The sequence below is a fragment of the Eleutherodactylus coqui genome, chromosome 4 (genome assembly GCF_035609145.1).
Source record: "Eleutherodactylus coqui strain aEleCoq1 chromosome 4, aEleCoq1.hap1, whole genome shotgun sequence".
Taxonomy (NCBI): Eukaryota; Metazoa; Chordata; class Amphibia; order Anura; family Eleutherodactylidae; genus Eleutherodactylus; species Eleutherodactylus coqui.
In genome coordinates this window covers 138,526,761-138,539,217 of record NC_089840.1, presented here as the reverse complement: position 1 = coordinate 138,539,217, position 12,457 = coordinate 138,526,761, and the positions used below count along the sequence as shown (strand labels likewise).

The following is a 12,457-nucleotide window of genomic DNA, read 5'->3' as shown; positions in this document are numbered from 1 at the left end:
CACTGTTTGTTCTGTGTTCAGAAACATACCCATTGTGGCTAAAATATTATGTTTGTATGCACAACGGGGCCCAAACTAAAAGGAGCTGCCTGTGGTTTTCAGAACAGACATTTTGCTTGAAGGTGTTTTAGGCCCCATTGTCCAATTGTAGAGCCCTCGAGCGGTCAAAACGATGGAGAACCCCCACAAATAACCCAATTTTGCAAACTAGACCCCTTAACGTATTCTTCTAGGGGTGTACTGCGTATTTTAACCGCCTAGTTTTTGAATTAATCTAAGAAAAGCAAAAGGGAAAAATTATGATTTTTGGTTTTTGGCAATTGTGTCATTTTAAAAACAGTTTTTTTGTACAGCACAGATATGAATGAAGACTTTCACCCCAAAATTCATACCCCTGTTTGTCTTGTGTTCAGAGACATACCCATTGTAGCCCTATTATTATGTCTGTATGCACAACAGGGCCCAAACCGAAAGGAGCATTACACTTCAACTGTTTTTAACTTTTACGTGATTGCCATTATCTATTGGATAACGGCGATTACGTGACCAGAGACCACTGACCCCTCAGTCACTGCTCCAGGCTCTCAGCTACCTTTAGAAGCCAGGAGCAAGGAGATTTTAAATTTACCAGGCGCTCCACAGCTTCTGCGCATTGCGCCCACCATTTTAGCGGCGGGCTCATGCGACAAAGTTGGGGAAAGGTTCGTGGATAAAGATCCCATTGGGGGACATCGCCGGAGGCCTTAGGTAAGAAATTTCACCTCCCCTTGATGATCGGATCTGTGACGGGAGGTGAAAATGTAGCTTTTTAAAAAAAAAAACTTTTATGTGATCACCGTGATCCATTGAATAACGGCGATCATGTGACCAGGGACCGCATACCGTGGCCCCCTGTGAAATTTCCAGGCGTTGGCTATGTTTGGTAGCCACGAGCAGGGAGATTTTAAATTGCCCAAACAATCCACAGCTTTTGCACATGCATCCGCCACTTTGGTAACGGGTGCATGAGCAGAAGCCGTGGTAAGGTCCGCGGATGAATCCGGAGTCCTTAGGTACGCAAGTTTCATCTAATTTCTTAAGATAAAACTTTAATTTATTTTACTTTACATAACTACCATTATTCATTGGTTAACGCGATCATGTGACCAAGAGCCGAAAACAGCAGTTCCCGACGACATCTCTTTGCTCTCGGCTACACATTGTAGATGGGAGCCAGAGAGGTTCAAAAATTTCCTGGGCTGTGAGCCCCTCTGCGTCTGACGTATGACATTTGGCTTGCATGCGCGGAAGGCAATGTAAGGTCCTGGAAGACTAGAACATTGTGGGACATTGCGGAAGACAGGGGTGAGTACTCTCAGGTTCCCTCATGGAGCCTATTATGTTTTTACGGTCCTGGGGATTAAAGCCCACTAAAGCAGGACGTGAAAACACTATGGGGTGGTCACTAAGGGGTTAAAGGAAGTTGGTCACCTAAATTTGGCCTATGAACCCAATATACTGTCATAAAGAACCCACGGTTATCTTTATCTTTTTCCAAAGTGTCTTCTACGAGAAGATGTTGACCAATATGTTTCGCCTGTGTTCAATGCTAATGAGTGCCGGACAGTCCAATGGGTGGTCTGCCTCTGCTAGCAGTCCGGCTATCTCCCAGCCTTTTCTGCTAAAACTGTCCCCTTTCTTGCTGAAGGACACCTCTAGGTGTTCCTGCTGGAGAAATCATACATTCAACCTCCAATGTTCTTGTGCCACACGGACGACGACGCATGCAGAGTGACTCATTCTCAGGCCCAACTAATGCCATCAGTGCCGCACAAGCGCATTGGATGTGAAATGCATAATGTCTCCAGCGAGAAGAGCTGGAGGCATCACTCAGTGAGAAATGGGCAGTTTTTAGCAGAAAAGACTGGGAGAGAGCTGGGCTGCTGGCACAGGCGGAACCCCCAACGGATAGTCCCGGGGCTCTCTAGCATATGGCGCAGGAGAAACTTATTAGCCGATATCTTCACATAGGAGACACTTTGGCTACAGATAAAGGTAACACTGAGTTCCCTATGACAGTGCATACATAACAGTTCATTTAAGGTAGCACACAAAAGCTCATCAGGCCACAACATACCATTTCTCACCTAATTGTTAGCTCCTGTTCCAGTGGCCCATGATATGAGGAGACGGTGCTATGATTTGGTTGTACTAAACATGTTTGTTGCATTCTTTGGGCTAACCTGTCCACAGTCTGAAAAAAAAGAGAAAAACCACTTTTTATCTCTGCCACTGTTAAAAACAAGACACATCTAACTATATTGTAAGAAAATGGAAATCACATAGATATAAGATATTCTATGATTTAATTGGTCATCCACCCCTCCGCTTACCCCTAATCCAACCAGCATTTTGTTACTATTGATCAGGATGCTGCTTGTTAAGAGACACAGGTTGCATCATACACTACCTCAGAGAGAAAATGCCACACCATGGAAAATGCACAAAATAAGATGAAATTCAACACACAGATAGAGAACTAAGTGCTGAACAATTGATTTTAATTTCAAACAATTGCATGTCTCCCGTAGCCCAATAAACATGATGATCAGTAAATAGTGGGGTCCCCATGTTGGGCGCTTGTTAATGTGATGTGACATCAATTCAATGAGTGCTCAAACACTACCCTGGGGTAGGGTTGGCAACGTGGTATTGACCATAGTCCACAGTTCACCTTCATTACAAGGCCGTGGGAGAGTGATCACTCGATGTTCAATCGTATCCCAAAGATTCTTGATTGGAGACAGATCTGAAGATTGTGCTGGCCAAGGAATCACCTGGACAGCTTGCCAAGCATGCCCACTGATGTTCACTATGTAGGGTAGTGCATAATCCTGTTGGAAAATGGTGTTGGGTACACCCTGTTAAATTTGTTGTCTGATGCGCTGTGGCACATAATCAACATAACGGCGTGGCATCAATGCATACTAGAGGTGATCAGCAGTTGATGCCGACGACACCCCAAACCATGACTACACATTGATGAGCTTTGTGGAGCTCCAAAATGGCAGAAGGTTCAGCTCGATTGCAACGTCGCCTACATACCCTACCCTGGCCATCATCATTGCTGAGACAGAATCTCCATTCATCACTGAAAACTGCACTGCATCACTTGCCATGCCAGGTTGTTCTGGAGCAACACAACTGCAGGCGTTCAGGACAATGCATCGTGATGGGCGATCTTCCCAGCAGACATCCTGATAACAAACCTGCCTCAGCCAATCTTTAAAGCGATTTTCCCAAATCTTTGCTTTATAAAAAAAAAAATCCATCTCCTTCTGCCAAGAAATAGTCATAAACTCACCTCTCCCTACTGTGTCCCGCACCGTCACTCTGTACTCACTCCTGGTGTTTGTTTATTGGCTGTGGACCCGCCCAGTTTACAGAATGTAACAGGAGCTGCAGCAAATGACAGGGCTCGGTGCTCAATCCCCTACGTCTGTCATTGGTTGCAATGCCTGTGACATCCCGTAAACCGTCTGGGGAAGCCTGTAAATGTGATGATTGCGGGTATACCCACAGCAGGACACAACGGGGTTGAGAAGAGGTGAGCATATTGCTATTTCTTGTTTTATGGTAAACAGAGTTGGGTGTAAAAAAAAAAAGACCTTGGAAAACTCCTTTAAGAAACGGCCATCATCAATATTGGAGCATCCATATATGTCCATACACTGCAGAATGTCACCTGCTGTATGATGCCAGTAGTGTTGGTTTGTGTTTGGATGTTCACCTCAGTGTTCCAATCCCACTACAATGATGCACATTTCATTGTAATGACTACTGTTTTCGAATTCGACCCACAGTTGTGGCATCCCATTGAGTTTCTGACGCTATACGATGCAAAGACCAACGGACTGAACGGACCCCTGTGATGAGAGCTTTAGTAAATATGTCTGTTTGATGTCTATCCAGACACAAAAAACAATGACAAAAAACTATCTTCCTGGGTGTGACGTCTCCTAAGTTAGCTGCATAGACTGGTCTTTGCCTTTTTTGTGTTCCCCGATCAAGTGATTGTCCCGAGACTAAACCAATTTTCATAACTTGTTTGTCTGAACATATCCTGAAAGCTGCATAATGCTGCAACACTATCTTCATGTGGTGACATTTTCTCTGTGATATATATATATATATATATATATATATATATTTCAGAATGATTTTCCTTTTCCATCAATCCTTGCATTGCTGCATGTGTATTTTCTTGTATGACAGTTATTGCTATTATCTGAGTGTCTAATCTTTACCGACCGTGAAAAAATCCAACAGAGTCCTCAGGTTTCTACTTGGAACACATATCTTATAATGTCCACAAAAAGATCATTTTAGCAGCAAACACAATTTTTGTTGTCTTTTATAGCTGCATTGGTTTAAGTATGGGCACCTTTAGTGCTTGGCTAAGTGGTAAATTGCAGTGCGGCTTCTAGGTCTCGGTACCACAGACTTTGCCTCAGATCTCAGGACTGGTGCTTGAAAGGCAGCTATAATCCATGTATTTAAAAAGGGAATTTGGAAAGGTTAGTCCAAGATTAGAGAAACATGGCTGCTTTCTTAAAAAAAAGCAGTGCCAGACCTATAAACAGATTGTGTGTGGTATTCCAGTTTAGCTCCATTCACCTCAATAAGGCCGAGTTGCAATACTAGATACAACACGTGGACAAGTGTGGTGCTGCTTTTGGAAAAAAGTAGTTGTTTTTCTGTTATTCTGGGCATGGGTCAGGAGGGGTGTCATGTCTCCTTAAGGAGAGCACCCAAAAAGTGTGTGGAGACACATAAAGGGTGAGTGGGTCGGGGAATGGTATAGTCTCTCCCCATGGAGAGAACCCAAAAGGGGGTTGTGGGGACACCTAGAAGGTGAGTAGGGAGACTTTTAAGGCCATGCTAGCTCCTCTGAGTAATTTATGCAAATAAGGAAGATGAAAAGTACCTGCGCAGCACCCCCTATTGGATGGCAGCATTCCTTACAAATCAATGTGACTTTCTAACAGGTCTTAACAATGATTTAGAATAAAAAAACAAACCAGAGAACCATGCACATACAGCTGTTTCAGGGTGTTTGCAATAAGTTTCTGGCTTAGCTCATTTTTTCCTATCTTCCTTATTTGCATAAATTTCCCAGAGGAGCTAGCATGGCCTTATAAGTCTTCTTACTCACCTTCTAGGTGTCCCCACACCGCTTTTGGGTGCTCTCCTTGGGAAGAGACTATACCATCCCCCGATCTACTTACCCCCTAGGTGTATCCACCCACTTTTTGAGTGCTCTCCTTAAGAAAAAAAGTCACATTGATTTGTAAGGAATGCTGCCATCCAATAGGTGGCACTACAGAGGTATTTTTCCATCTTCCTTATTTGTTATTCTGGACAAAACCTATAAGAATGTGCATCATCGAAGATGATCCTTTTTAATATGGGAACTCGCTCTCGAGCTGAATTTGCTGGTTGGAAGTCGTAGCCAAGCAGACATTTTAAGTGCAGTAGTCACTGAAGGGATGAACACCCACAAAACAGTGTTCTGGACAGGAAATAAATGATAAAATCAATATGTAAAAAAAGACAGACCCACAACTAAATTAGTGGTTGAGCAACATCTACCATACAGGAAATAAATAGCTACTTGTACTCTGTGCCAAACAATCGTATGTACACTCATAAAAACCATCCCTCCCCTAGATGTTTTTACAGGGGATTAAACTTTCTCTGTGTGATTGTGACATTGATATAAGTAATCTTAAGTAATAAGTAACCGCCTCTAGCTTGGATACAAGATGTGATACAGGCAGGCACGGAGGCTTTAGTGCTCTGTTGTACCATCTCTAGCTTGGATACAAGATGCCATCCAGCTTCTCACATCCCAATAATGCGCCCCTCTCAGACTCTGGTAACGTGGTGACATCTCTTCTCTGCGTCGTAGAGGTGTCTAGTGGTCAACAAGCTCTACACAAGTGGAAGAAGAGGTCACTGCACACAAGGAGCCTCTGAGAGCCTTTTATAGGCCAAGGGGGGAACCACTTTTAGGGTCTCAGGTGACAAGACCGTTCATCTAATCACACCACAACTCTCATTTATATGATTGCCTGAGATGGAAATGAATGCTGGGTTTAGCAGCAAAACAACTTCTTCTAGTGGCGTGATTGGTTTTTTACAAAGAGTGTATATAACTATAAGCATATGTAGACAGTTCATGAATAAAAATGCAATATGTGCCAAAAAAAAATTAGTCGTATACAAATAAAGTTCTGAAAGTGCATACTGTGGGGATAGGATATCACACAGAAATATCCATATGCATACATGTATGTAATGCCAATAAATAAAACTGCATTACCTGCATTAATTTTAGAGTATTAAAGTGCAAAGTGCTATTAGGAGTATGGAGATATCAGAAGCCATAGACACAGGGTGATTATAATTAAACTAGATGTGTTAAGAGTCCTATAGAGAAAACCTATGGGGCGGAACAAAATAAAAGTTGGTGTGTATACTCAGTGGGGGAGAATGTTTAGATTCCTCAGAGAGAAAAAAATAGTACCAAATGTTGCCACTAGGGAAATATTTGGTGCTGTTGAAGTGTAAGATATGAGAGTACGTCAGAAATAATGACTAAGAACCATTCATTATGGTTTGGGACAGGATTAGGTTTACTGTATAATGGCTCAGTGACTTGCCATGTTGGAAAACTCTATAACCTGGTTCAACGTGCGCTCCTTGTACATGCTTGTTAAATTTGTTATCTGCTGGCTGATAATAAAATTTAATCAGCAAGACCCATTCAGGTAATGTAAGAGTCATACACTGCAGTCGTACCATAGCCATCGGAATAACAGATTGACACAACCTATTCATATACGCCAAGCCATTGCTGGCAGCGACTAATATTCCCCTGGTGGCAACATTACTATTTTTTTCTCTTGGAGAAATCTAAACCCCATACCCCACTGAGTGTACGCACCGACTTGTATTGGGTTCTGCCCCATAGCTTTTTGCTACCAACCTCTGAACACCTCTATTTTAATTATGGTCACCATTTATGAGCCACAAATGTGAAAGGTATGACTGGATAGCACACAGAATGAACACAGCGTGTAGTATCTAGATTGGGTCACCCACCACACCCAACGTACATTTTGCCAAGGGCTTCATCAGGGGTAATTTTACACAGCAGTCTGTCAGAAAACTGGTGATCCATGTAATACATAGATAGCCCAGTCCACCAGAGGGAGAAACTTTGTTTCTTAGAGGTTTTAGCTCATAGAGGGCAATCCCGAGCATGGGAGGGTGATCCCAAGCATGGGATCGCCTCTACGACATCCAAATGTCCAAAAAGGTAGCTGGAAGAACCTCTTTAAAACTAGGCAGCAGGGCTCAGGTACAGTGCTTGCCCTACCGGACCACAGCGAATAAACTGCATAACCACCATGTCCAACAGTTATGTCAAAATCAATGACCAAATCCCATAACTATGGCTAAATATAACCTGCTTTAGAGATAGTAATTTACTACCATTAAAATAACCCAATAAGGTGCCTAAAGTCAATAACTAGATTTAATTACTGTACATTGTTAACAGACTCTTCATAACTCCGGAGATCTTGAGCACAGTCCGCCAAATATCCATTAACGAGTCCTAAGTGATTCTGAAATTCAGTGATTGTCCTGGGATAGAAACACATATACATTTATTTTTGGACCTCTGCTTTCTTCATTTAGTTTCCCACAGTCAAGAAGGATAAACGTTTATACAGTGCAATCAGTTCCTCTGCAATATTGAGCCAGAAAAAGGCAAAAAAACTCCAGAAGCCAATGTTATTCATCTTGGGTCATATTCAGATATCCGTATTTGAGTCGCGCCTGAGAAACTTCAGTGCAACTCGTATTGGACAGCACATGGCCACCCGTCTGTGTGTTGTCCAATATACACGGAGCCCACACATTGCATATACTATTCTGTGAAAATGCATGATAATAGAACATGCAGTGATTTCTTTACATCAGTCCATGTAAATACCCTTAGGCCTCCCTCACACAGGCGTTCCAGAAAGCAACTCAATTTACTTTAACTTAAAGTTTGGCATATATCATCATTGATGAGGTGCGCTAAACATCAAAAATAGAACATACTCCGCTCGAAATTCACAGCGGTGGAAAGCTCAGCGATTGATTGGCTGTCTTAGAGGCTCCATTGAACACAATGGGAGTATAATACAGTTATACTGCGATTAGTGTGGCGCTGGAAGCACTAATTGCAATAAAAAACGTCTGTGTGTGGGAGGCCTAAGGCCACTCTTACAGGTGTCTTTCTCTGAGTTTTCAGCACAGCGCTGAACGCCGTCAATCACTACCATTGATTTCAATGGGACTTCTCGGATAAGCGTTAAAATGCAGCATTTTTAGTGCTGCCTGATCTATTTTCATGTGTTCCTGCATTTTAAAATGCAATGCTTTGCCCATTGAAATGAATGGGGTGCATTTTCAGCGCTGCTGAAAACGCAGTAGACTGTTAGCACATTTTTTACTGCACTTCCTCGGTTCTGGCATTATCAGCTTGCTTGACTGTGTTTACAGCTGTGCTGAAAACACAGTAAATGCATTAAAAAAAACAGCGTTTTTACAAGCGCATGTGTGAGAGTGGCCTTAGTGGCTATAATAGGTCTGTGTGCTATCTGTTAAATACATGGACAGCACATGGTCTGAATACACACCCCTATAAATGGGCCCTTTGGGAGAAAGATGATTTCATGACTCTAAATATGGCAATCAAAATAGATCTGTCGATCAATAACTCATCTACGGTAATGGAGTGACTACAACTTGTTATATTTTTAAGAAAAGTAACCAGGCCTCTTTTAAATTCTTTCAATTAATTTAACATGTTGTACTGGATTAGAAAAATTTAGCAGCTTTCTTCCAAAAAATGCTGCACACCTGTCCATGGGTTGCAATTGTCCTGCAGCTCAGCTCCACTGGGTTGAATAGAACTGAGCTGCACAATGACACAATCTGTGGACAGGAGGGGTGCGGTTTCTGAAAAACAAAAGCAGCTATTTTTTCTAATCCTGCACAACCCTTTTACAATGGCAACGTTTGCTGGCATAAGTCTCCATAGTCTCACTGGTCTTACAGTATGCAACTGTACTGTAGATCAGTGCTTCCCAAACTCTAGTCCTCACGACTGCCCAACAGGTCAGGTTTTCCTGTACTTCCAAAACTATTGTACAAGGGATGTAATTATTGCCAGTGTCTTAGACATTGCCACCAGTATTCTCTCTATAGGATAGCCTCAAATCATAAATTGTTGGTGAAATCCTGAGTTCTGGAGTTTGGGAAACAAGACAAACAATTGCAAATTAATATTTCAGTTTGAAATTGCACACTCAGCAGATCTGCACCCCCAAGGGTCTTCAAACTTTCAGTGTTTACTTTATTAACAACCAACTATTGTAGCTACAGTAAAGAGGTAGAGTGTATGCCAAATAAAATGGGCATTATTTCATCTAAATTGGCATTTTTCACAATATTATAAATGCGAATGATGCATTCTAACAAACACATATGGTCGTAACAAAGGGCTCTTATGTCAAACCAGATCACTAGGAGTTTGCAAGCCACTTTTTGGGAACCACTGGCCTAGACCCTAAAACTTTATTTCCTCTAAATCTCATTAAAACCTTCCATGTTGAAGAAATCTTTACAAAATGTACCCAATCTGGAATGCATAGTAACGTGGTAAACACTTTTCTTTTCATAATGTGCTTATTATGGAGCGCACAACATGGTATACAGAAGTCAAGAGAATAATAAAAACTATACAGCAAAGAGGTCATCAAAACACTCACATTTGCATTTGTACATGATGTGTGCCAAATTTTCAAAAATGGCCCAGGAAAAGTCATAATGATGAAAAACAACATATTATCAAACTAACAAGAAGTTTTTGGTTGAACTGTTACAGTGCTTCTTTTCCTAAATTGCATTAGAACATCATGTTTGCTAGTTACATCACTAAATATCTATATTTCTGCAAGCATACCTCATTCTGCTGCCGTGTGCTGACAGCGCTGCCTGATACTTCTGCACAACATCATCTTGAAATACAGTCAGAACTCTCTTGGCCAAGTTCCCTAAATTTATTCTGCAAATTGATTTAGGGAGGAAGAAGAAATAAAACATTACAGGGAGAAAAAAAATGCTATTTTAGTTTATGGAAAAGTTTAATAGAAACAATGTCTCACTTATCCAGCTTATGTATCTGTTCTTCATTGTAGGAAAGTCCTTAAACAAGAAAGAGACACAATGATACAGACAGCAGTATATACTACGCAGGTAGGTTTATATTGCCCCTAACACAAAATTGCAGTGAAGATACAGGTCTACCTTTATGCACATATCATATAGTGAAATCACCGTATGGAAATGTGATACCAAAGGAATATATGACCACAGATATGAACATAGAACTCAGAAGCCCCCCATAGCAAAAGTTAAAGTAGTGTTAATACTATAATATCCCTAAACAACTCCATCTAGTTAACATGATCCTTGGATTGTTTCCCCATACCCTTGTTTGTAGGACCTATGGTGACAATGGGATTGCTGACCCCGGTTGTCATCACTCATTAAAATAGGTATGAAGCCAACTTGATCTAGGCCAGGCGACAAAGGCCCCTATACTGCATCATCTGATAGTATGGTTTGTATGGATTTCTATGACCATCGTTCATAGTTAAGAAAAGAAGCAACATAATAAGCATGATGCACGCTTCACCTGTCACCAATACATGGGGATATTTGTGCATTTGGGCCTCATAAAGGTGAATATTTTATCATATGTATGCGTTCTGACATAAAGTGAGCATATATAGAACCTAATTTCAGCCAAATAAGTCCCAAATTAAATTTTAATTACAAATTCATCATAATGTGGATCACATCAAATATCAAATTTTATAGGCATGCATGCTGCTTTAGTATTGGAAGCCACATTGTAAGAAATTTTGGAAAATGGGTTGAAACGACTTCCAGATATACTGGGGCCAGGAAGGCATAATGCTCTAATTTTCTATGACATTAAATCCCTTGCTAATAACAGTTGGTAAATGCTGGATTTTCCTTGTATTCCTTGAATTTCCATATGGCAAGAAGGATCCCTGGTTTGACTGACCTACACCATAGGGCCTTCATAACACAATACGATTATCACATCATGCTTATTTTTGGATTCAACAAATGTATGCAAGTCTTCACTTACTTGGATGATGTTTTCGCTTCTTAAATTGCTTGTAGATAATTTGGATTTTTTGTAGACATTGCTTCATACGATCAATACTGCATGCAAGAATATTAGAACTCCATTTACTAACAGTGCATGATATATTGGGCATGATTACTAGAACTGCGCAAATCGGCCATCGGTAATGTTCATGGGTAGTCAGAGATGAGCGAACCTACTCGGCCACGCCCCTTTTTCGCCAAAGCACCGCGATTTTTGAGTACTTCCGTACTCTGGCGAAAAGATTCGGGGGGCGCCGTGGGTGAGTGGGGGGTTGCAGCGGGGAGTGGGGGGGAGAGGGAGAGAGAGAGGGCTCCCCCCTGTTCCCTGCTGCTACCCCCCGCTCCGCCATGTCTCCCCCCGCCCCCCGAATATTTTCACCCAAGTACGGAAGTACTCGAAAATCGCGGTGCTCGATTGAGTAATTACTCTAAACGAGTATACTCGCTCATCTCTATTAGCCAGTCATTGGGTAACAACACAAGCTGCATCTTTTATAGACCCATTTGATTTTTTTCTGGTACTGCCTGTACATTTATGCTGCGTCTAGTTGGAACGATCATTCAAAAAAATCATTCATATGAACGAAAGTGAAGGATAATTGTTCAATCTAAACGTGAGCCAATGACTGAATGCCGAACGAGAATCATTGACTTTTCATTCATTGTTCAGTTTTTGCAGGCATAAAAATCATTGTTGGCTCATTCGTTTATCGTTCGGTTTAAACGGGGCTCGTTCAGCCTCTGTATTTACTTATACAAGGATTGAATGATTCTTGTTTGAGCGAGACAACAATGCATCAGCCTGTCTAAGCAGGCTGCACGGGTGCAAATGAGTTAGCAGTGACATCACTCGCTTGTTCAAACGAGAATTGGCTTTTCTATAAAGGACCCTGATTTACAAGACTCGGCAAGCAGGAGAGAGCAGAACAATGTACGGATTAGTGAGCCCTCCTATAGTTTTGGGAATAAAGAGATAATAATACTCAAAAGGGAATTTTGAAACTTTATTAGAAACATACAGCAAAGGGAATGTGCTAGAACAGACTTTTATGATAGGTCAATAAGTCACATCATTGGGGACCGATCCTAGTGCTTTCATAGAAGGACTAACAAAGTATATATGATCATTTCTCCAATGCCATCAATGAGC

At 41.5% G+C, this 12,457-nt stretch overlaps 1 protein-coding gene across 4 annotated transcripts in view; it reads right to left on the bottom strand.

Moving 5' to 3' along the window:
• Nucleotides 1-12,457, bottom strand: part of IKBKE (inhibitor of nuclear factor kappa B kinase subunit epsilon) — a 65,032-nt gene that overhangs the window by 7,710 nt on the left and 44,865 nt on the right. For 3 of the 4 annotated variants that reach the window (XM_066600195.1, XM_066600194.1, XM_066600196.1), the window contains 5 exons: nt 11,285-11,361; nt 10,269-10,308; nt 10,067-10,168; nt 7,596-7,692; nt 2,127-2,233 (listed from right to left, as the gene is read on the bottom strand). In XM_066600195.1, the coding sequence (XP_066456292.1) occupies nt 2,127-2,233; nt 7,596-7,692; nt 10,067-10,168; nt 10,269-10,308; nt 11,285-11,361 (423 nt within the window). Of the gene's footprint in view, nt 1-2,116; nt 2,234-7,595; nt 7,693-10,066; nt 10,169-10,268; nt 10,309-11,284; nt 11,362-12,457 lie in introns of all 4 variants that reach the window. The other variant, XR_010792574.1, reaches the window with a different exon arrangement.